The 27,126-nt window shown below is 34.4% G+C and overlaps 1 protein-coding gene across 2 annotated transcripts; it reads right to left on the reverse strand.

Moving 5' to 3' along the window:
* Positions 1–5,053: 5,053 nt before the first annotated feature.
* LOC132638594 (metallothionein-like protein type 3) lies at positions 5,054–8,676 on the reverse strand. Of its 2 annotated transcripts, none has more exons than XM_060355421.1 (3): positions 8,548–8,670; positions 7,878–7,919; positions 5,054–5,347 (listed from the first exon to the last, which is right to left on the reverse strand). In XM_060355421.1, the coding sequence occupies exons 1-3, from the start codon at positions 8,595–8,597 to the stop codon at positions 5,251–5,253; spliced, it is 189 nt and encodes a 62-aa protein (XP_060211404.1). In that variant the 5' UTR covers positions 8,598–8,670; the 3' UTR covers positions 5,054–5,250. The 2 variants fall into 2 exon arrangements, 1 of the variants encoding a protein (XP_060211404.1); XR_009581816.1 differs by having other exon boundaries at positions 5,249–5,347; positions 8,554–8,676.
* Between the last annotated feature and the right edge of the window lie 18,450 nt (positions 8,677–27,126).

The following is a 27,126-nucleotide window of genomic DNA, read 5'->3' on the forward strand; positions in this document are numbered from 1 at the left end:
GGTCATATTTATGCCAGTTCCAGATGTTTAGGAAGTTTTTCCAATATTTTACACAATTTCTAATTCAATTCTACTGAATGAAAAAGGGGAAACTTTAGGTGCGGATTCCGGAGAATGGAGTTGTCCCCGAGGCTCGTATCCAACTTATTACGTCTAAGACATGCCATAGAAGGAAGGGTGAAGCCTTACATACCTTTTCCGCTTCATACACGTCTCCAAAATCAAGTTTCAAATTCGCCAAATCTACAATTTGGTCACAATTACCAAATGTTAATTGTAAGGCTTTAAGATTTCAATCTTAACCAATACTTGTCTACAAAAATTTGGGCAGCATCTCCCCTATAAATACACCATCCCCAAAATTCAACTTAGCCAATTTTTAATCAATATCAATCCGGGAATTCACCCCGGCCAAACTATCAACACAATGACAACAACCATGACTACAAAACACAATATAACACAACTAGTCTTCTTTCCAACATAATGCAATAGCTTTCATTCCAACTTCACATTTCCAAACCAATCTCAATGTTTTTACATTCATTACTAATCAAGATCATTACAGTATAATTCGGAAGCATTTCATATCATTTCTACCAAATATTCACAAGATATACAAAATATACAAACTTTCCACCAAAACCATAATCCATCCAAAACTTCAAATCTTCAATCTACATATTCATAACATATTTCCATCTTCCAATTTCACCAACCATAATCATAATTCACATCTTAACAACTTCATTTCCATAATATCACAAAATCATTCGAAAGTGACATAATCTTCTACATTCCATATTTCCAACTTCCACCAAATTTATTCAACTTTTATTTCTAATATAAATTTCACCATAACCACAACTAGAATACAACATAAAATTCAACTCATATTATTTATACAACAATATACATATATGTCCACTTACATATATGCACACCCACTTTGTAAACTTCCATAATTCCATAAATTCTAACTCATTTCTACATACTACAACATAAACCAACCTTCATAACATAATAAAAAGGGATTAATTCTTACCTTTTTCTACAATCTTCTTCACTTGACCAAGTTGTCAACTTGAAGAAACAAGTGCTCTTTCTTCCAAAATAATTACACCAAGTTGTAAAGGACCCTTGAATTAGTAGAAAATGATTTTTGAAAAAAAATTTTTTTTTTTTTTTTTTTTGGTCTTGAGCTTGGCCGAAAATGGCCTTCTTATTTTTGCTCTTCTTTCTCTTGTTTTTCTTGCTCTCTTATTTTCTTGAACCTTCTAAGGATTATGACCTCTTTATATTAATTTAGCACATGGAGAATTAATTAAATCAAGTGGGCTTGGACATACATGGCCGGCCACCCCATCACAGTTGGGCCTGATTTTTCTCTTCATTTTTTTGGGCCAACCCGGTTGGTCCCGAGTTGGGCCTAGCCCACTGACCTTTCGACCTTAAAACGTCCATATCTCCTTGTACCGATGTCACCTTGGAACCCACGACCTATGGTTGGAAAGATAATTCAATTATCTACAACTTATATTTCTTGGTATTTTTCCAAATTCCAAACTTATAATACCGTTTTTGCCCCCCAAAGTCAGGTCACCCGAAAACGTTTTCTTAAAAATATTCGTTCGGAGGACTTCCACTTTGATTTGGCCCAAGGGTCCTTCTTGAGTTGTGTTTAACTTCACATATGTGATTCATATGACTTGTCACATGTTCCAAAAAATATCTTGACGTGTGGGCCCCACCTCAGCTTACAAATAATCCGACGTTAAAAAATACGGGATATAACAGATTTATTGACCGAATCTAGAGATCTATAAAATGTTTGTAGAAGCACACCATCGGGCAACCCATGCTTGGGACAGCTTTTGACTTTCTTTTTAAAACGAGTCCAAGTTTCATGGAGAGCCTCATCAGGAAGTTGACGAAAGTTGTTGATTTCGTCACGGAGTTGTAACATCCGAGATGGAGAGAAGAACTTCTTGAGGAATGCTTCGGTCAGTTCCTCCCAAGTGGTGATGGATCCAGAAGGAAGATCATCTAACCAAGCTGTGGCTTCCCCCGTTAGAGAGTACGGGAAGAGCCGTAGCCTGACTGCTTCAATTGAGACGCCCGGATGCACATTGGTAGAACAGACCCCAAGAAAGTTCCTAAGGTGCCTATTCGGGTCTTCTTTGGGTAGACCACCGAACAGGCCCTTGGTGTTGAGCAGGTGCAGCATTGTGTTGGTTATATGGAAACTCGAATTTCCAATCAAAGGTGGGGGCTGAATTGCAGCTGCATAGCCTGCCCCCGCAGCTTCTTCACCAATCGCTACTGGTGGATTTTGGACCTGGATACCGTCCTCATCCATATTGCCTGCACAACACACAACAACAAAAGGAAATAAGAAATGAAAATAAAGACTAAAAGTAAAGTTTTACACTAGTTAATAAATTTCTAGACTGTATTCCCCGGCAACGGCGCCAAAATTTGATACGCCCAAATTACACCTTAAAAATCAGGAGTAAGCGGTCGTTGTCAAATATAGAACCCAACAAGGTTGGGGTCGAATCCCACAGAGAATACGATGAAGAAGAATACTTAATATGTGTTACACCCGACTGTTAGTCTATATTTTCAGGGGAAGGGAAATATAATAAAAGTTTGATTGTAGTTTGTTCATTAAAAACTGAGAATGGTTATAGAATGTAAACAATTGGTAAATGGGGCTAAGGTTGTGGTTCAAATGGAAAGTAATGCGATTGGGTATCAATTCAACTTATTTATATGCCTAGGTGCGTTAAGCCAAGGGTTACGTGATTCTTGCCAAAAGTTTTCCAACCAAATCAGTAAATTTCATTCTAGGCTTTTCCAAGCCCTAGAATGTTTCCTTTAACAGAACTCCCATGTAGCCTCAACTAGCTTTCCTATTCCTAGCTCAAGCTATTAGATGGATTTAATGACCCAAATTGTTGCTATTAACTCTTTTCCTAACCTCTACTTTCTTTTCCAAGCAAAGTAATGGTATTGAGGCACAAGTAATGTTGTACACCATCACAAGACATTAATGCTTGAAGAGCTAATAGAAAACACCACTAGCATATAAATGTAGTATGAATATGAAACCCAATCACATAACTAACACATTTGATCCCACAGCCTTAGTTGGAGGATTAGCTACTAATATTCATTAAAGATAAAACAATCAAGTACAATGTATGCATAAATCTTACAGAGGTGTTGGATGGAGAAGATAACAAAAGCCAAAAGAATCTCTTAAATACTTCACCAACCAACAATAAATGAACTCCACAAGAGTTTATGCTAAAAACTGCAGAATAATCAATCCAAAACCCTAGAAAACCTATTTATAGCATGTCCAAAACGGGAACAATTTCCAGACAAAAATGCCCCTGTGCATCAGGTGCGTCTCGCACTTGGTGTCGCAAGTGCAACATGCGAGTCGCATGTTGCACCAAATTATCGCATGTGTAACATCTTCAGTCGTCTGTTGAGCCGCATATGCGACACCATATGCAATTCGCATGTGCAACATGCGACTCGCATGTGGTGTCGCATGTGGTGTCACACATGGTTTCTTCTTTAGCCTCTTTCTGTCAGCAGATTCTGCATCACATGCGATTCGCATGTAGCACATGCGACTCGCATGTGATGCCCTTGTTCAGTTCAGCTGACTTTTTGCTTCATTTTCCTTCATTTTGCTTCATTTTGCTTTAAGTTACTTCCGGCACATGTTATTCTACAAATTGTCACAAAAACACGAGAAACAACATCAAAAGTACTTGGGGATGTGCAAAAGACTAAGTAGTTGGTGTCGAATATGCCGTAATTTCACGACTCATCAACCTCATTTCATCTTACCAGTATTTTTATACGTGCGCTTTTAAAACTAAGCGTCTTTTTCCATTGTTGCTATATTGGTTAAGATGTGTGGATGTTTAACTTACTTGTACCATAGTATATATGACAATCTCTTTGTCAAAGAATTCTCCTTTTGAATGTGATGATGATGGAGGATTAATTCTTTGCGTCACGCTCTTATTTTTCCTCTCCATAAATAAGCTTAATATCCTCTATTGGATAGCATATCTATGCATTTTGAGTTTCCTTTAGATATTTTTTTTATCAAGTTGAAGTTATTTTTCAACAACACAAAAGTAAGATAAATCGACGCTAAATCTATGGCAAACTTCTCGCTGGACACCAAAGAAAGGAAAGTAAGGAGTGGTTAGTTTGAATGGATATGAATTGCTTCTTCCTATTTCACTTTCATTTCAAAAGTGATTAACTAATATATAAGTTATGACTCAAAGTAACTTTTGCAAGCTTATAGTCTCAATGTTATGAAAATAATAATTATGAGGCTTTGCACTTTGTTGTGTGGATATATATAAATAGTATTTGTAATTTGGTTAGATTTGTTGGTTATATATTTAAACTCTTTATTTGTAAATTATTAACTTCATCAAATATTTTAGCTAGATTGCCATGAAACTTTTTTCTTTATTTAACATTTTTGGGATCTTTGTTAAATTTCTCATCATATATATACATATTGTAGTAAAAAATTTAATACTTTTAGATGCGAATTTTTTATATATCACATTAGTTTTTTTTTCATTTTCGGTGAATTTTTCCTCTTATTATGAAGTATTCTTCTCCACTAAAATAATGCTTGGTTTTTAAATATGGTTCTCTTATTCAAATTTTCATATACCAATTTAGATTGGTATTTTCATATTTAACATACGGTGGTCCCAAATTATTTCCTTTAAGTATTTTAAACATAAATTTATGATTTCCATGATTTTTAAATTTTTTTTACGACCGCACGAAGTGCGGGGCAAGTACACTAGTATCAAATTATAATTGCGATGACTGCTTATCCCTTTTAGGACGAATTTTGAGCGTAACAATCCATGCACAGAAGTCTCGTTTATATAAAACTCAACAAGCAAACAAAATCAAGCGTCCCATTTCCAGTTTAATAGAAACTTTTGGCGCTTGAAAGTGCAAAAAGAACAAGAAGCAGGTGAGAATATGGTGTACTATAATAAGTAATAGTCTATTTAACAATGAAAAGTTGTGCTACAAACTTGACCAAAGAGACAGATATACTGACTCAATTTTTTTTTGGCAACTATTACGACTTTAGCACAAGAAGTTTATTTCAACACCCGATAACAAAGTACTGTTATTCATTTAACACTTCATAATTTATTGTTGTGCAATTTGTAGGGCTTAATGACCACAAGTGCAGTTCACACAGGCGCAGCTGCTGCCGCACTTGCATTTCCCATCATGCTCCGCCGCTCCAACGTTCATCACCACGGTCTCGCTGAAGAAAATACCCGTAAAAAAGTCAGTGGCAGAGGCAGAAATTTCATCCGAGGAATTCAAAACATACTAATTACCACCAAGGGCGGATTTACTATCCAAATTAGGGTGCACGTGAATTAATGGTTTCTCTGCAAAATTAGGTATTTCAGGTACTCCCTCTTTTCCAATTTATGTGACACTTTTCATTTTTCAAGATTCAAACTACATGAACTTTGACCAACATTTTAAGATGTATCTTTTCACCAAATTGATATGAAAAAAGTTGCAAATTATAGTACTTTTCATGTAGTTTTCAAATATATAATTTTTAATCTTAAAATATTAAGTTAATCTAATCCAATTTAGCTTCAAAGTTTAGTCAAATTGACTCTCGAAAAATGAAAAGTGCCACATAAATTGGGACGGAGGGAGTACATATTTTTCTGAAGTTGATTTAATATATATATGTTGGTCCCTATGCTCTAAAAATGTTGAATTTTTACTTGATTGATTATTGAGTCATTTACCCAGAAGAACAAGGTCAGATTCCCGTTTATTACTTTCTTTTGTCTTATTTTTAAAGTGGTGCGCCCATATTTTAGAAATACTAGATCCGTCTCCAAGTAGCACATATGAGAATCAAACCTATGTATACTATTTTTGAACCCTTTGTCACTAAAGTAGGAGTTCTTTTAACATCAAAGGAATTCAACAGCTTATATATGCGCATAAAACTTTGACATGTCCACACATTATAATTTTCTAGTGAAGAAGGATTCGATTTGAACCCCTTCTGTCAACCTAGCTCCGCTACTTGATAACTTTTTCTTCTTCTTTTTTCATGAAATAAATTACACCACCAATTTCATAACACAAGCAAAAATGTGTACGTACATAAATTTTGTCTTTTGGTCTAAAAGAAACTAGTGTTACTTGGCCCGTGTTAAGTCCGGGCCCAAACCGACATTAAAAATTCAATTTGTAGCAGTCAAATCTCTCTATAACAACATCGTTGAGTCAGAAATTTTTCAGCTGTTATAGAGAATGGCCGTTATACACCTATAACAGCATTGACATTTAAATAATATTTCGCTGTTATAGGCAAAAAAATGCATAAAATCTAATTTTATTTTTAATTGTCAAATCCTAAGCTTAATCACACTTTGTATAACGAAGAAAAATCATTTAATGATGACAATATATATATTAATATAATATTTTTGTTGTTGTAATAGTGTATTAAATGATCAAATATTTGGTCAAAATCTCTACATTTATTAGTGGTAATCATAGATATTCTATTTTTGTAAAGATGGTTAATTATTATATTACCAAAAAAAGAAGATAGTTGTTATATGCGGGGCAATTTTACAAAGAGCATATTGTTATAAAGTTGACTATTGTTGTTATAGGTGAAATGTTGTTATAGTGAAGTAAAATATATAAAAAATCAGTTCCGAAAAAAGTTGGTTGTTATAAAGAGATGTTGTTATATGCGGGTGCCGTTATAGAGAGGTCTCACTGTATTTTCTAAAAACATTCTGCTCTTGGTTCTTTATTCTTGTAACATTAGTTTGACATTTTCGAAAGACTTCTAAAATATTAAAGTCTAAAAAAGTATGTTAAAGGAAAATATTTTTCTTAGTTTATATATTAGATTTATTTTTGGAAAAATCGATAATTAAAAGCTCTGCTAATTTAATTTTTTGAGATTAAGTCCCGAATGATCCAAATTGAGTTTTTCATATGTTAAATTAATTTCATTTGAGTTCTTTGAATTGAACTCATATTGGCTAACTCATTTTTTACCAAACATATTTTGCAAAATAACGGATAATTAATATGTTATATAATTTAAGACAATAGTTAAGTTCAATATGAAAAATATTATTACTCCTAAATTATATAAAATATGTTGTCCAGTTTTTTACAAAATACTTTAAAAGTAAAATAAGTAAAAAACATACTTTAGCAATTGTCTAGTATTATTACTGTATCGAGATCAAATTATATTTATTTAAGTACAATGTTTTTCAATCATTTTTAGATATCTTATAGTTCCTCTTTTATTATAGTAATTTATTAGCTAATTCTATGTTAAAAGTTCGCTCACGTAAAATTTGATTAATTAATTACCATACTTGAGAATTCATTTTTTGATTGAGATGGAAAGGGTATTATTTACATTTTCGATAAATTTTAAAAGTATTTAACAATGATATTTTGAAACAAGTTTAATAATATTTTCATAAAAGACTCAAATATGTTTGAGTATGCTTTGTGGGGGCCACTATAACATTTTTCATGATATCATCTTTTTTAGTGGCATAAAAAAAACTCTAAAAGTTTTTAAAATTTACCAAAATGTGTGCAAAATTTATAAAGTCATAAAAAATTCAAGTAGGGGTAAAAAAGGATAAAAAATTCATGTGAGGACTATAAAAAATGGAGATTTTCCCTTATATATATATATATATATAGTAGTAATGAATCAATATATAGGGGTAATTTTGTTATTTCAAGTGATAATCTTGTTTTCGGAGAGGTACCTCCTCTCGACGATGACGAGATCATATTGGCTTTCCTTCCTCCTGCAATATTTACAAACATATTGCTTTGCATCAATATATTTAAAAGGCTATTTATATATTTTATTTTTTTTGGCTCTAATACATACTAGTATCGTTTAACATTATTAAAAAAATGAATAACTATCTACTTGGTCGATGGAGGACGTAAAGATCGATTTGACATTGAGTTGGACTGCACTATTCTTGACTTGAACTATATGTGGATAAAAATAAAAGTTACCAACTATATAATTAATTAGATTCGCACAAATTGTGACAAAGAATTAGATGTGGCGGTATAGTTCACACCAATCAAACTTAAAATATTAAATCACCCTCTAGCTATTTGGAAAGTAGGAAGGTTTTTGGTTTCCTTAGAAACGATAAACCGTAAATATCAACTAATATTAGAAGTTAATCAATTACACTATTTCCTTATTAATTCATTTGACAAATAGATATTTTGTTATATATCAAAATAATTTAACTTCAAATTTCTCAATCCTTAATAACATATTCTTATAGTCGCAAAATTCTTATTATATGTTTAAGATCACAAGTTTTTTTTTTTTAAAAAAACAAAATTCTTCATTAATCTTCGTATTCAGTCAAACTAGGTTAGTTAATAAAAAGCGGAGTAATTAATTACACGCACTGGCTAACGTCAGCACAGTCGCAGTTGCCGCACTTGTTAGACATGTTTAGGAGATATAAAGCTAAGGATGAAATAGAGTTTTTGGTATGCAGGAGAAAGTGTGTTGTAAATTTGCTATGCCTTGAATTAAAACTATGAGATCGAGCTCCTATTTATAGATGGAAAATGAAGGACAAGTTGTCATAGGGCTAGAAAGGAAGAAAAGTTTCATGTTCTCCATTTCCATATTTCGAGATCAAATTCAATACGCAAAAGAGTAGTGATTCTTTTAGATATGGTTTAAGTTTAAGGATTTTTACTAGAAGGGCGTTAAACATATACGGCCGCTCGACTAAAATAATTGCAATTATTAGCTAATATACAAAAAAATTATACGTTAATTATGTAACAATTATATAATATGCAAGAAATATATATTTATTGATTATTATTTTGGTAGGCAATTATACATTGTAAAATTCCCTTTTACAATACATAGCAGCCTAATAAGGTTATAAAAAAATTTAACCCTAATGTACAAATTTGAATCAGTGTAATCATTGGTTATACACTTGTTACGCACTGAGTATACACCAACGACGACTACAAGCTATTATGATTAGACGGGTGAATTCTTTTTTAACCAACTGGTTAAAAATGTTAATATTAATTAGCTTCTTTAACTCCAACCTTTTATTTCATTTTTTATACATAGACGGGGCAGTCAATATACACCGGAACTGAGACACGGCCCAAACTCCTACGGGAGGCAGCAGTGGGGAATTTTTTCGCAATGGACGAAAGCCTGACGGAGCAATGCCGCGTGGAGGTAGAAGGCCCACGAGTCGTGAACTTCTTTTCCAGGAGAAGAAGCAATGACAGTATCTGGAGAATAAGCATCGGCTAACTCTGTGCCAGCAGCCGCGGTAATACAGAGGATGCAAGCGTTATCCGGAATGATTGGGCGTAAAGCGTTCTTCTTTGGGTAAACATGGAGATTAGTTGCATCAAAACTTGCTTAGTTTCTTGCTTAGAAGTTAAAAGCGACAAGCATATATAAATGTTTATGTTCAAGGGAGACTATGGCATTTGTCTCAGAAGCATTTTAATTTTTCTTCCAACTAAAAACCATTAGAAAAACAAAAACAAAAACAAAAAAATCAGTACCAAATATAGTTATCCTATAGATAATTGTTCTCCTATTATTATCGTATTTCTTCCTTCCCCTTTCCCCATCAACCTTTAGTCATCCAGATTCTTGGAACTCTACGTGAAGAATCAAAACATCATAATAGAATGTGGTGGTGACATAGAGTTTAAGAAAGAAATTAATAAAAAATTAAATATGTGATCTAAAATTAATTATAGACATTTGTATAATCATAAATATCATTTTATTAGGCATAAAATAAAAAGTTTAAAGTTAAATTATTTTTAAATAATAAAAAAATATTTTTAATAAATTAAAAAATATGCCACATAAATTGAGACGAAAGGAATAATGTTTGGTCGTTCTAAGGAAAAGTAATTGATTCGATGGTCCTGAACCATAGCAATTTCATCTTCCTTTGGAGACGAAATTAAGCAATTTGTTTCTACATTGGACATATGGAAAATTCCAATATTCTATTTTCTATTTGTCATTTGGTGATAAAGTCAAAACTTAAGAAAGCTTCTTTCATATCTTGCAAGCAGTGATGGAGCCATAAATTGTAATAAAGAATTGTAAAAATGCAAGAAATGTTATCTCTTGAAGCTTTCTTTAATTAAGGAAATTCGACAATTTATAAATATACAAAACTTTATTTCTACACTACTCACATAATATAATTTTTTAGTACGAAAGAGATTCAACTAAATCCCTTCTTTATCTTTAGGTTTGTTATTACTTACAAGGTGTTTTTGCTTTTGGAAATTATCCAAAATCGATTGGCCAACTAATTAATCTGAACATGTGCCCGATAAGTCTATCAAAGGGGTTAAAGTGTTCTCTATTAAAACGTTTTTTATTTTCATGTTCTAATTCAAAATCATTAATTAAGAATAGATAAATTCTAACCATTTCACCTCTTTTGGCAGAGGTGGAGTTAGAATTTCAATTTTATAGATTATGAATTCCAAAATGACAATTTCAAATGCTAATAATTTAGATTCTAAATTTAATATTTATATATATTTAATGAACTTTTAAACACAAATACACTGATCTAGCAAAAGTTACTGAGCCGTCTATAGTCCAATAAAGAATAGCGTTACATTTAAGCTTCCTAACTTTTTATCTGCTTAGATAGATGAACTGGCTGTCATCTTCATGTCTTTTTCCAATTATCTCTCCATTTTTCTCTCTTCATGTACGTCAATACTGAGGATTTGTTTGATTGCACGAGACTCTGAAGTAAAGTTGATCTATTTGTCTCTTTATTCTCATTTGGTCATGAGTAATATTTGGGATATTTGAAGAAAAGAAATTAAATACGTGTTTGTTTTACAGTTTTGGTCATGATTTTAATTTCAATTTAAATAGAGAGAATTTCAAGTTTGAAAACTAATTTGAGGTATATTTTAAGTTAGTTACTGATTTCCACTCTACTTCAATATTTTTTAAGTGAAATTTACATTCAAACATAATGGACCAATTTAAATACTTTTATAAAAAAATTCAACTTAGTCAGGGTGTTGAGCTAAAGAGTGAGACCTTGGGCAGAAATTTCCAGATAACCAAACAAACAAAAAAAAAAACTACCCATCACATCACTAGGTCTAAATTATTGTACTTGAAATTATAAATCAAGTATATATTAGGATTGTCAAATGGGATTTAAATTGAATTTGGGGGTTCAAATGGATTGAGTTAATAATGTGCGAGTCATTAATTGGTTTAAAGGCTATTTGATTGAGATAGTTGGATCAAAATAAGCTAAACAATGAGTCATATTTCTACCCGCCCAATTCATACCAAGTTCTAATTATTTAAGAGAAAACTACCATATTTGGCAACTCCAAGTAAAAGAAAAAAAAATATTCGCCCGACTAATAAAATGAGGCCGATATTACCCCTAACTTTTTTTTTTTTTTTTTTTGTATATATAACTATGTGGCTAAGACCTCATTTGTTTGCACTTAATGAAGGTCTTAATCTTAATCATTCAGATTTGAGTCATTAATAGGTCTAAATAGATCTCAATGACTAAGATTTGTAACACAGTCTTAATCATTAAGAGTCTATTCAAAGATTTTTACAAAGATGGAAGTTTACAAATTTCATCCATTCACCGCTATCGCCATCGCCCACTATTATCAACTACCGCTGACGGCGCCTGTATTATCAATTATCACCATCCACCACCCTCAATCATAACCACCATTAATATCAATCACTAAATCAGCCATCACCTCCACTAGCCACTATTTACAATCATCAGCACCAACACTGTTACCACAACAATCACCAATCACTACTGAGAATCATCACCGCTAGTCACCACTATATAAAGTCAACGGCCGTTATCATTCATCACCAACATTAGTCACTATCATCTACCACAACTATCAGTCGCCACCACCAATCACTATTGCCAGTCATCCTCACCACTTAGTATTATCCACAACACCACCATTAACCAACACTATCACCAATCGGCATGCACAAGCACCATTGCTAGCCATCATCACTACTAACCGCCATATTTTTATTTTTTTTTGAAAATTTTGTAGATATTATTAGATTAATTTAGCTTTATTGAATTTTATATTTATTAATTTTTAAATAAAGACAAATTTATACATTTAGTTGTTGACAAACAAACAATTATAATTATTTAATATTCAGATCTTAACTCAAAATCTTATATTTAGATGTGTATTCAAGTTTAAACATCTAAATCTTAATGCATATCTTAATACTCAGATTCAGACGTCTTAATTTTAAGAAAATAAATGAAGCCTAAAGCCTCCTTCTCTCTCCTTCGTGCGTCTCCATACTTGCTTCTCCAGCCAAATTCTCACGTTTATAGCTTCTGTTGGAGCACTTATTTCTCTCATTGGTTCTTGTATTTAATTCACAGCTACGATCCACTGAAATGCCTTTGAATATTACTAACAAGTTGTCTTCTTTACATGCATTGTTGATTCTCAATTGGTTGTGCACTCGAGCATCTATAGTGGCATCAGTCTTCGATATTTGATGTGGTCAACTGAAATTTGAGTCAAATTCGAAGTAGACGATGAACACGGAAGAAGATGAGATGCGTATCCCTGCGTATTCCTCATGTATCTCAAAGGTATTCCTAATATATGACATGTGTATCCCGGTATATTTGTGTATATTCATGTATAAATGTGAGATACAGATGTCGCGGAGAAAATTTTCAACTCTATTTCAACTACGAATTTTGATTCCAAACCAGTTCAAATAATTTAATCTTCTTCAAATCGTGTATGTTGTCTCCTCTATATATTTTCAACAAATTCCAACCATACTTATTGAAAAGGAAGAAAGAATTCCTTAGTTCTGTAATGTTATATATCATTACAATTTGTGTTGGCCAAAAATAACTGAGAAACGAAAAGGCTAAAGTGATTTAAAGGATATCAAAATATGATCATTATATTCCCGTAATTCTCCCATTATTTAAAGTGTTAAGGGATGTGCTTAGCGGATAAGGGGAAATTTGCAGGATTGCCCTTCGCTGGGGTGGCCTTTAATTTTTGTCCCTCAAAATGATGGTCTTTAACTTTTGTCCTTCAGGCAGAATTTGGGCTTTAAGGGAAGAATTTGCACGTGCGCAAAATTTTGCCAATGCAAATTCTGCCTTAAGGCCCAAATTCTGCCTTATTTACATGAGTATAATTCTACCTTGCGATTTTATTTTTTTTACTGAGTTGGGATTCGAACCCACAACCTCGGGGTATTAGGCGAAGGGCAAAACTTAAAGACTACCAATTTGAAGGGTAAAAATTAAAAGGGACAACTACGTATATATACATCTTAAGGAGAAATATTTACGAAACGTGACGATAGTTTTATATTTACAAAACATAACATTACAAACCCTATACAAAACATGCTTTTAAAAAAAAAATATTTTTTTTTCGCTCAAAATTTTATGCATGAAAGTTGTATGAAATGTGTATATCTCGCTCAAGGCTTAAAAAGTTCGCTCAAAATTTAGTGTATGAAAACGGTATGAAAAATGTATGAAATGTGTATATCTCATTCAAGGCTTTAAAAATCCGCTCAAAATTGTGTGTATGAAAACAGTATGAAATTTGTATCTCGCTCAAGTCTTAAAATTTCGCTCACATTTTTGTTTATAAAGTTCATGTTAGATTTCTGTAAAATTAATACAACTACAACAACATTGTATACAACTTTGATACAACATTCAAGACTTAAAATAATCGCTCAAATTTTTGTGTATGAAATGTGTATATCTTACTCAAGGCTTAAAAGTTCGCGCAAATTTTATGTATGAAGAATGTATGAAGTGTGTATATCTCGATCAAGGCTTAAACATTACACTCAAAATTTTATGCATGAGAATGATATAAAATGTGTATATCTCGCTCAAGACTTAGAATTTTATTCACATTTTTCGTATATAATGTTCATATTAGGTTTATGGAAAATTAATACAACTACAACAACATTGTAACAACTTTCATACAATATTCAAGGCTTAAAGTTTTCGCTCACAATTTTGTGTATGAAAATTATATTAAAATTTCGCTCATACATACGCATTTCATACATTTTTCATACAACTTTCATACACAAAAATTTGAGGTAATCTTTTAAGCCTTTGAGCAAAAAAAATAAATAATAATAATAATAATTTTTTAAAAAAATATATAAAAATTATTTTAAAAAAATAAAAAAAACGAAAAATATATGAAAATCCGTCATGTGACGTAATATATCGTTATGTTTTGTAAATAAGAAAAACTATCGTCACGTTTCGTAAATATTTCTCCTTAACATGTATATATATATATATATATATATATATATATATATATATATATATATATATATATATATATATATATATAGTTTTCCCAAATTTAAAAACCACCCAAATGAAGGACAATCGGCGCAAAAAAAAGGGCAGAGAAGAGGTTACTAGTTAGGATGGCCGGCCCGACCTACTTAAGAGGTTGAAACTACTCGTTTGGCCATGAGAATTTTTCACTTTTTTCTGGAAACTTTTTGAACTTTATTTGGAAAACATTTAAAACTCTATTTTTACTTTTTTCGCTTTCCCTATTTTCAAATAACAAAATATTAATTGCAAAACTATAACCAAATACAACTCTATCTTCAACTCTAAATTCAACCCCACTCCAAAATTCAAAATAAAATGAAAAATATTTTATTTTCATGGACAAACGCCTCCTATGGGACTACTTTTAGTCCCTTTAATCATTTTAAAATAATTCAGTCAAATTTTGATCGGTGGAAAAGTAGTGCCCCAACCCCAATGCTAAAAAGGGGAGAACTACAGGAGCAACCCCAAAAATAAATTTTTTTATTGTCAGTTAGCTATTTTTGTCATTTATTAATCATTTTCGGCCACTCAAAAATTATCAGTGGTATATATTCAAAAAAACCTAAACAGAGGTTTTTTTTTTCAAATGGGTATTGTTGAAATTCGTTTTGAAAACACATACACAAGGAAATATATAAAATTTGAGAAAGATTGGAGGTGTTTTAGATTTGCTTGGAGTCAAATTTAAATTTTAATATCAAGTGAAAAAAATTCCGTGTGACACATGCATCTCACACAGAAGTATACACAGATATACATGGGGTAAACACAGTGATGCACAAGGGCTACTCTGGCAATACATAGGGGATGCACAAGGAATACACAGGGATATACAGGAAAATACATAGTTATACATGCAGAAACTTCATCTTCTTCCTTTTAACCATAGCTCATATTCAACTCCAACAAACTCACGTATCCACCAAATCATCCAAAAATTGAGATTCGAACTCCTTAAGACCAAATCCATTGCAGTAACACCTAGTCCAACAAACAGTTTATGTTTCATATAAATATTTTTATGCTTTCTAAATGTGATTGTACTTTCAGTGGGATTTTGAATTTGTTAAGGTTGTAAATTGGTAATACGCAATCTTATTACCAGCTAAAATCACGGTGGATCATCGACGAGAATCAATTTATATTGTTTTCATGAACTACAAATGTTATCAACCTTGACAAATGTTAGCATAATATTTTTTCTCTATAAAAATGCAGCTATTTTTATAAAAATAGGTAAGTTGTTTCGTATTGTACATTTTTCCTCCACATAACCAAATTAAAAAAAGTTGAACCCACTAAAGCCTTATTACACACTTTTAAATAACAAATATAAAAAATAAATCATACAACAGTCTCCTTTGTCTGTTCTAGTCCATCATCTACCATCAACCTCTATTTTAGTTGATCCCTCTCTCTTTCAAGAAATTTTCCAGATGATCCCCCTGTAATTCAGATTGTCTAAACAATACATTAAGTAGATTCCTGTTTTCTTCAGATTTTGTGAGTTTTTCCTAGAATTCAAACATCATAAATCTTCGTGAAGTCCATGTTTCAGCTCTCGATGAGCTATTTCTAAACAAACTTTATCAGTATCAGTGCTTTTCTGTCTATGGATCATCATACTACCTGAGATAGTAGCAGCCACTATTGTCCTACACAAAACAACAATAGTTAGTGTTTCAAATGACACCACCTGAAAAATACATTCTCAGCAATTGATAATCAAACACTCATTTTTTTTAATTGTAGAAATAAAAAATTTGTGACTTGACGTACGGTCCATGATGTTTTTAGGGCAGCGTATTCACCATAGAAACAAACTTCGGGCTTTTGTGGTACAAACATTTGTGATGTATGTGATTTTGGGTTGTTTAGGAATTTAACGAAAGGGAGTGTATAGAGAGAATAACAAGAAGTTGGAGAAGCGTGCAATTAGAACTTTTATATCGGAAGAAGTGTTATTACTGTTTTAAAAATTTAATTTGTATAGTATTTTATTTTATTACCTTTCATATCAGTAAGTCAATATGATGCTAAGTGTGTCTGACTTTATAATCAACGTTTTATGCTGATGCAGTAAACTGTGCTACTTGTGCACTATAAAGTATAAACGGGTATAATTTCGGTCAGAGTTGAGAGTTTTTTTTTTTTTGGAAATTTAAACAATCTAAGGTTGGTGAGTCACTAGGAGGATAGTCGAGTATGAATGTATATATTTTGTTTGCTAAATGCATCTGACTTGATAATCAATCTCTTCCGCACAAATACTCAACTAAGCTTTAGCATCATAATCAATTACTTATACGTATATAATATATTTCGCTACGTTGCACTATAAATAAGCATCAATAATCAGTAGCCTATTAGTATAGAGATTTTCAAAATCCTATGTGCAACAAGTGTGACCGGAGACACCAAGGGGTGTATCGTTCAAGCATGGATGCGTGTAGCAAGTAGGGTTACTATCTAAGGAGTGTCCATCAGTGAAACAGGGTAACAGAGGTAATGTGGATCACTCCACAAATTTAGCAACTCCCGGTAATTCACAAAACCAAGTTGGGCGTAATGCAATTAAGTATGGTGAGACAAACATCCGTCAAAACTGCTTATGTGTTTTAGCGGGTCGTCAGGACTCAAAGGCATCCCAGATATCGCCACATGTATGATAATGATAGCCCTAATGTAGGACCCCACGTGGCAGCATGTTAGGGTGTTAGCCGCAGCGAGCATAAGTTGATCACTATGATTTTGAACAAAAAAAAGCCTAAGGGAAAATTACATGTGATTTTAAAATGTCTCCATTTTTTTCCAGATATGTATATTTTGTCGTACGACCCATGCGCCTGACTAAGAAGAGATGATGCACAACATGAGAACCAAAAGTAAACAATATTAAATTTCAGGGAATAATTTTTAAGTGTGAAAGTTTATTTAGATCAAAACTATAAAGTACTACGTTAGTAAGTCACTACAAGAAGCAGATATTATTATGAGATCAGACGATGTGATAGTTCCGTCTTAGGTTATGTGAGTAAGTTTTTACCCCGGATGTGTATAGTGTGATATGATTTTGAAGTATGTAGAAGTTTGGGGTTAGGTATTTCAATCTTTCATTTAAGAGAGACATAACTTCCCCAAGTGTGATCCATGTCTATAGTTCAAAAAAAAAAAAAAGTATACGACCACAGAATAGGGTCGAATGATGATGGAAGCTAGAAATAACCTTATGCTTCATTTTAGTTATTCAGAGCAGAATAAGAGAACATGATGCTAGCAGGTGGTTAGTGGAAGAATAGTAACTAAGTTTTTAGTAGATACAATGCATTAGCAAGTTCAGCAGAGGTAAGATTTGATATCCTTAGTTAGGTTAACACTAGCGAATGGGTAGTAGTTTGAATACACCAAATGTGTGTTAGAACCCAAAAAGTTTAAGTTAAACCCGAAGTAAAGTGATAGTGAAAGAAGAAAGTCAGCTAGGCAGTAAGAGAGCAAACTATAGAAGAATAGTCTTTAAGAGTTATCAAAAAAGGTTTTCACTAACACTGACAGTGCGAGAAAGTTAAGTCAGTAAAACATAATATGCCAGTTGAAAATACATTAGTTCCCAGTCCATGCAAGTAATTAAGTTTTCCCTAGTAAGGAAGATTGCTCAGAAGTGAGCTGAAAGATGAGTCATCAGTGATGCAAAGTACAGGAATAAAATTGCAGAAGATAAGGAAAATTGGTTGGATCCCAAGAGAAAGAAGGATCCGAAGTATAATACCTTAACCTTTAGTCTGAGGGAGAGATGTGTACATCGTCAGTAAGTCCAGTTGGATATTTAAAACCCGAAGGGTTAGCATGCGATATGAAGAACCTCAGCTCAGTAATGAGGGCATAAGGAGATAGTCTCTCCAAGGAATATGCCTTGCATGTACAATGAAACTTGAAGTGAGTAAAATGATCGTCGATCGACTTGTGTCAAGATCAGTTATTACCAATTAAGCGATCACAGAAAAAGCTATAAGATCATGCCAGTTATGTGTTACGAGGATGATTCCATTGCACGAGACTCTAATCTTCAGGTTGTTGGTAAAGACTTACCACACAACAATATTGTGAGTATTTTCAGGAAGTACCCCAAGAAAGAAATCAAGTATTGGAAGTTTAGCTCATGTTGAGGCAGGCAAGAGAAATATGGAAACGGAAGTTCATTGCTTAGAAAATCTTAGAGTTCGACTTTTGGACTTAGAAGATGGTGGAGTTGTCATTCAAAATAGAGCTTATTCCTCCTTAGTAGCCGAGGTGAAAAAAAAACAGTTTAATGATCCCTACTTATTGGAATTGAAAGAGGGGATTCATAAGCATAGGACAACGACTTTCGAATAAGGGGGAGATAATGGTACTTTAAGGTAACAAGGCAGGTTATGTGTTCCCGATATGGATGGACTTAAAGAAAGGATCGTGTCAGAGTCACAATTCCAGATATTCTATTCACCCAGGTTCTATAAAAATGTACCATGATCTCAAGAAGATTTATTGGTGGAATGACATTAGCAAGAACTTAGCTGATTTTTGTGGCCAAGTGTCCAAAATGTATGCGACTAAAAGCTGAGCATAAGAGACCCGGTGGTTTTGGCTTAGAACATTGATATTCATGTATGGTAATGGGGTATGATTAACATGGATTTTTTAACAGGTTTACCTCGCTCATTTCGGAAACATGATTCTATTTGTGTCATTATGGACTGACTTAATATGTCAGCACATTTTTTTCCAGTAAGGACCACCAATTCAATAGAAGATTATGCTAAGTTGTATATTCTGGAAATTGTCAGATTGCATGGGACTCTAGTGTCCATCATTTCAGATCATGTTGCTCAGTTCACAATAAATTTTTGGAAATACTTTCAGTAAGGATTAAGCACAAGGGTGAATATCAGGTTATATTTTCAACCTCAGATAGATGGCCAGGCAGAACGCACAATTCAGAATATTAAGGACATGTTGAGGGTATGTGTCCTAGATTTCAAAGGTAATTGAGATGATCACATGCCTCTAATTGATTTTGACTATAATAATAATTATCATAAGTATCAAGATGGCGCTATTCGAAATTTTGTTTGGGCGAAGGTGTAGGTTGCCAGTTAGTTGGTTCGAAGTTGAAGAGGCTACATGGGAAGCCAAAGAGGACATGAAGTCTATATATCCATATTTATTCGATGACCCAGCAGCGGATCTCCAAGGTAAACGATCCCCGCACTCTTGTTCCATGATTTTATAGTCATGTTTTCACGTACTCATGTATCATGTCCTAATACCCATGTTTCTATGTATTCATGTTAATCCCTTATTCATGTTCCATGCCCTGCTCCTCACGTTCATATAATTATGTCAAGATTCATGCTCATGTTCCATTTTTCATGATAATCGTGCCTATGATTTACTTGCAAGTCCCACGTATAGGATTCATGTAAATGGTCACCATGATAGATGAGGGAGGTATTCGTGCAAGGATTATGTCAATCAATGCTAGGTTCGACCATGAGAACCATGACCTATCATTCGAGGACAAATGATCTCAAGGGGGAGATATTGTAACATTTCGTACTTCCGAACTAAAGTAGAGAACCATGGAATAAAAAAAAGGGGCAGCCCGGTGCACTAAGTTCCCGCTATGCGCGGGGTCCGGGGAAGGGCTAGACCACAAGGGTCTATAGTACCATGGAATAAGAATAGCAAAATTTTTCTAAGTACTTCAAAGACGTAGAAGCTCGCTAAGTGAGTCCCAAAGCGAGGCCAAGTCTTGCTATAGACCTCACCCAGCTAGGCAAGCCATGCAAAAGTTGAAATTTTGACAAAGTGTGAATATGGACCTAGGAGCTCGCTGAGCTATGCTCAAAGAGAGACAGGGTCATGCCATAGACCTCGCTCAGTGAGGTGTAGTGACCAAAAGGAGAAAATTCCAGAAATTTTTCTAAGTACATTTAGGACTGGTAAGCTCGCTGAGCTAAGCTAAAAGTGAGGTAGGACTGTCATGACCTAAAATCACTTAGTCGTGTAGGCACCAACCCTTTCCCACCTTGGTACGAGAACCCTTCCCTTACCCAACATGATGCGGAAGAACAATATAATAATAATAAATCTCAAGATCAATTAAAAGAGAATAAATGCAGAATACATTTTCTACCCAAGGCATTTGTTCTAAATCAATATAAGAGCTACTAATAAACACATAGGTCTGAATATACAACAAGAACTATCTGAATGTTTCCATACAAGGCTCATAACATAAAAAAGAATACTGTTTGAAAATAGATAAAAAGTATACGAAGAATGGAAACTCGGGCTGCATATCTGGCTGTAGCTCACCCTAAGTCTCCAACAACACCGTCTCGGGAAACACTCTCGAGGATCAAAAATAGAACCTGTAACAAACTCTGCACTCAAAAGAAGAGTACAACAAGAGTATCATCAGTAGAAACAACAGGTACTGAGTAAGCATCAGAGGCCAATTAAGATTAGCTCATGAATATAAGCATAAAATCAACAAGATAAACATATAGGCACATAATATCCAAACCAAGGTCACAGAATATCCCATAACCGAATAACAACCTAAGATGAAACTTCTAAATCACAAGTCTGTCGAGCCTCAATAATCTCAAACGATAATCACAAAACCAAGTTCAGAACCTAGGCAAAGTCACTACTCGGCAATCTGACCCGGTCCATAATACAATCTATGCCACCACAATGATACGAACAGATCATACCAAATCAGACGTGAAGAGCAATATAATGATGCAGAATAAAATGCAATGTTGTGCAATGCAATGCATTGGCCAAATACCGCAAACATGTACACACATGCTAAAGGCATTGTTAGCTCAATAGTCATGACCCATGAGGGACCCGCGAAGTCTATGTACCTCTCGCTCCAGAATATACCTCGAATCACGAGTCCACTCGCTCCAGAATAGACCTCGGATCATGAGTTCACCAATAGGCCACATCTTCACCCCCTGTCAAATGTGTTTTTATCACAAGATAGGCCACATCCCCACTGTAACAATCCGTTTGGCCATTACGGTACTTTTGACCCTGATGAATTTTCCCTGAGCTTTGTTAGCATATATTTGATTAGCTGGGATGGATGGTATGATTTTCGAGGCCATCGGATGGGTATTAGATAGATTTTTGTGAAAATAAGCCTTAAAATGAAAAATGTTTGACTCAAAGTTGACTTTAGGGTGAACGGATCTTTTTCAAAAATTCGTCGATTTTGAGAGGTTCGGATAGTCATTTGTAACTTGCGGGTATATTCGGTTCAGTTCCCAATGTGCTCGGGTGCATTTTGTGACTTGGGTTGGAAAGTTAATTTTAGGTTATTGGGGGTTGACTTGGTCAAAGAGACCTCGGTTGGGAATTATGAGTCTACGAGTGTGTTCTTAGTGTGGCTTTATGTACGTATATAAATTTGATTTGAGTGTGTAGGGTCTCGGGTGATAATCGTATTTTGGGTTGAGACTTGTGGAAGTTGAGAAATTTCTAGTGTCTGGTGTACCGCTATGGCAGCACCAGAACTGCGGTAGCAGCACTGCCATAGCGGTGGACCTGCCGTTGTAGCAGCTTAGTGTATTTGGGGTGACCGCCGTAGTGGTTATGTCACCGCTGCAGCGAGTGATGAGGCAGTCTAGTATTTAATGAGATGATAAAATCCTTAAGTGCCTCATTCATTTCCATTCGATTCTAAGTTTCTAGGAGATCATTTCAAGAGACTTTGGGGTGATTCTTCATTGTGGTAAGTCCATCTATCCTCATTCTTCATTTATGATTCATAATCCACCTTAGAAACTCCCTATTCCATGCTAGAGTCTTCCAATAACATGAGTATTATAGAGGGCTTTTGGGTTTCTTTCTTGAATGAGTTTTTGGTTGTCAAACCTTGATTTGGGGATGGATTAAGCTTTATTAAGTATGTAATTGATGGGTAGTTGCTATATAAATATGAATCTACCATTATTAGTGACCAATTTGTGGAATTGAAAGTTAGGATTTATACCCAAATTTGGGGGTTTCACCTAGAATTCAAATTGGCCTAATCTATGAGTTAATCTAGCCATTATTTGATGGGAATTGATCACCTAGAATATGAATTTCATATTTAGCCTTCGAATTGACCACTTTACACTTAAGGGTTCGTTTTCCCCATCCCGTGAGTTAGGATTTGAGACTTGAATAGAAGTAAGGCTTATGGGTGTTGTCCTTCTGGATTCTAATACCGTATTCAGATATGACTAGACTTTCATTACTTTGAGGCACAAAGGAAGGGCAAGAATCAAGTTTGACGGTTCAAGATTGTTGTTTGGCTTTCCACATAGGTTACGACTTACCTTATGGTTAGACTTCGGTTAGTAAAGTATATGTAAAGTTAGTGATTGTAGGAGACAACATGTATGCCCTCGGGTGTGGAGTTGGGATGGAATTCTACTAGCTTGGTTGCTGATTGATTGTAGCTCTTCGCCTTGTTACATTTTATTTGTATTGTGGCTTTATGTGTTCGGGCTTGTGGCTGGTTACAAACTCTAGGAATCATCCTTAACATTTCATATATGATTTGGTGGATTCTATGTATCATGGGAGAGTAGTTGGATGGAAACTTGACTTATAACTTACTGTGGATGATGACTTCATGCATGGTATGCATCTTCATTTCATATGTTATTGATATTGAACCATAACACCAATGATGTTAAAAAAGAATGGAACATTGAATGACTCTAGATTTGATGCTTAGTGGTTGACCTTATGAGTTGGAGGCCGTATTTTATCATATGTTGATATAGTTGGAAAGGTAAGGAAAGATATGATATTGTTGATGTTGTTGTTGTGATAAGTGTCCATGTGTGGCACGACTGAAATGAATATGTTGCATTCGATATTCTCATTGCATGATATACATTTTCATATCCATGCTATATTGTTGTGATGTTGATATTGGTGCGACAGTGATAAATGATAAGGGAAGTAATTATGATTTTTATGACATTATTAGATCGCAGAGCCATCTCTATGTTGCGTGATATGGAGTGGCTAGAGGGGAGTTCGGTGGAGGAGTCATTCTAGGTTGTGTGATACAAAATGACGATATATGGACTTAGCGGTTCCCCATAGGTCATGACTGTCGGACTGTGGACATCGTCCCCCCAAAGCATGTGTGTATCAGTATGGATGAGTCATTCTAGGCTATGTGATATGGAATGATGATACATGGACTTAGCGGTTCCCCATGAGTCATGACTGTCAGATGGTGGACATCATCCTCCCGGAGCATGTGTGTATCATTGCATAGCATTGTATTCATATTTCATCCACTCATACCCCTGATTTCTAGTTGTGATTATTATTTGTACTATGTGGTGTTTGTGAACATTGATTTTCTATTTGGTTCCTGATTTGAGATCGTCTTTGGCCTGATTAGTATATACTTGAGGAATGATAGATTCAAGGAGTGGAGACTTTCTCCTAGGATAAGACTTGAGGTTTCAGATAATATTGTAGGTGCTAGTAGTGTTTGATTATTCTGAGAAATTGTGGAAAACTTGGCAGGACCTGAGTTTAGATGCTTCACTATAGGCTTGATCTGGATATAACTCACTGAGGGCTTCTTGGATGTTTTTATACCTGAACTGTTATTCTTGGATATGTGTTTATGCCTTATATCTGATTGCGAGCATGTCTATTCTACAGTCTCTTTCCTTATATATTTTCACCAACCGTTGTCGGCCTATCAGCACGTGTTGTTTATACTGATGTTACCTTGCTACACTTCTTTTCGGGTATAGAGTTTGAGACAGATTCCGCTCCTACTTCTCGAGGTTAAGTTCCAAGGCCTGGCTTACAAGTATCTAGGGTGAGCATCTGACGAGTCGCTGCCTGAAGGCTCATCTATCCTCTCTTTATATTCCATCATTAAGACAGCTTTTTATTTGACTTTCAGACTTGTGTATTAGACATTCTTGTAGTTGCCCTTGTACGAGTCAGACCAGTTCTTTAGGGATTCTATGTCTTCCGCACTTATTCATTTTTAAATAATATAACGGTTTGTTAGTATTTACAATATTGTTCCGCATTTCTAGTTGTATGCTAGTTAAGGAAAGGGTTCACCTACCGAGATGGGGAATGATAATTGTCCGTGCGACTTAGTAAAATTAGATCGTGACACTCACCCTCTGTCAGATGTGCCATATATACATACATTGTATGTAAGATGAGTATTCAAAATATGGTTCAAGTCTAGAACCCCAATGTCACGACCCGAACCGGAGGGCCGCAACTGACACCCAAGACCCCACTCGGTTGAGTGCCATACTACCATTCTATTCATAAGTCACACCTTTTTGTGAACCTTTAAATTATGAAATGACGCTTCCATCAAGTAAAACATGAAAACTTTTTACTAGAACTTTTTCATCATGTCAGGGACTTCTCCCTTATCGTTAAGTCAAAGAAATCCTTTAGTCATAATAAAATATTTAAATCAATGCATATGAATACATCGACCTATGTGGCCGCCTCACACAACTGTTGACATCTCGACACACTATCTACAGGACACTGTCTGCAAAAGTCTCTAACACGGACCAAGTTACCATAACAAAAGTTGGGACAGGGCTCCAACATACCCGTAATGCATCCGATTCGAGGACATACATAAGTACTCTGACTCGGCAACACTCCGAATAGAAATGGAGTTCACCAGTCCAGCTGATAGCCTAGGAACATCCTATATCAAGGGTCATCTATCCATCTGTGTACCCTGTGTGGCATGAAACACAGCGCCCCCAGGCAAAGAGACGTCAGTACGAATGATGTACCGAGTATGTAAGGCAGAATTGAAACAATATATATCTCGACTCGAATGATAAAAGAGTAAGGTACTCAATCTGTACCTGTAACCAACATTGATAATCGTGTATGTGCATATGAACTTTTAAAACATCATGTGTGTGTGTGTGTGTGTATATATATATATATATATATATATATATATATATATATATAATGCATACCTTTGCCCTGCTCGCAGCCTCTTCGAGCATAATAGCATAATGGCCCCATTGGGCATCATAATCATCGCATACCAGCTGATTAGGTGGTTTGCTTATATAACGCCATAGCCCTTCCCCTTCCCCATAAAATCATGTCGTACATATATATAAGTGTGAAAATGCATGATAATCTTTGTAAAACATCAAAGGACTCCCTTCGGAGCAACTTTTAGTTCAAAATGGAAACTTGTTCCCCTTTCCATTTATCTCCTTCGAGACTTAAAAATCAAATATGAAATGCATATAAATAAAGAAGCCTTATGAATGTCCCCTTTCAGAATTTAGACATCATTATGAAAACGTACAGCTTATGGATGTCCCTTCGGGACTTAAGAAGCCAAGGAACTCGAGATATGAACAACACCAATATAAACATAGGGACATGAGCTCCTACATCTAGGAGTGGATTCATTATGAGTATCGTCACGTTCGTACTTATCATAGATCATGCCAAAATGAAAGAAAGGATAACCTTAACATACCTGGAAGCTTATTTCTCAACTTTCCAACTTACTTCAAGTCTTGCAATCTACATAAGATCATTCGTGGTCTAGTAATCTACATGTAAAACCAGTCATACTATTGTTAGGCTTATCGTCATATGCTTGTCTTAAGCCTTCAAATTAAATCCCCTTAAAATCTCCCGAAATTCGGGCAACATCTCCGTTGTTTATATCCCTAGCCCGAAATCACAATACCAACAACCAACACAGCAACAACAACACTAACATCAACAACATCATCATCAATACCAAAATATTCCATAAAACATCCCACACGATGTTTATCAACATACAATAACAATATACACTTCCTTTCTTCCCAATCAAGGAGCATAATCTCATTAACACACCAACAACATTAGATACCATCCATATACATGGAAATTAGCCCAACAACACGGCTACAACATGCTTAAAACAGTCCATAAACTCAACAACTACAACATAACACTTTATGACATTTCCTCCATAATTGTTTTCACTTTTAAGACTTGCTAAACCTTCAAATCAACTGAACATAAGAGATAGGATGAAGAACAAACCTTATACTTGAAGAAATTTAGCCACACCAACTTTTCTTCAAGACCAAAATTACCACAACAACAAGTACAAACAAGAACAATCACTTTTCATGAACTAGTTTGGTGTATTCTTGTTGAAAATTCTTGATTTAAGGGGTTATAAGTGTTTAAGAGAAGTGTATGGATGTGTCTAGAACTCTCAAAAATTGGAAATGATGAAAAAGTAGAATAATATGGTATTTATACCACTTGAGTGTCGGTGGAACCGACTCTCCAAGTGGGGCCCCCTGGGAGCCATTTGGCAGCTTGGAGGCTTATCTTAAAATGCCCATAACTCCCTACTCAAATGTCGTTTTGACGAATGGTTTGTTACGTTGGAAACTAGACTTCTTGAACTTCAATTTAGGCTTTTGTTTCACTTCAAAAC

This window comes from Lycium barbarum, chromosome 4, assembly GCF_019175385.1.
Source record: "Lycium barbarum isolate Lr01 chromosome 4, ASM1917538v2, whole genome shotgun sequence".
NCBI classification, from domain to species: domain Eukaryota; kingdom Viridiplantae; phylum Streptophyta; class Magnoliopsida; order Solanales; family Solanaceae; genus Lycium; species Lycium barbarum.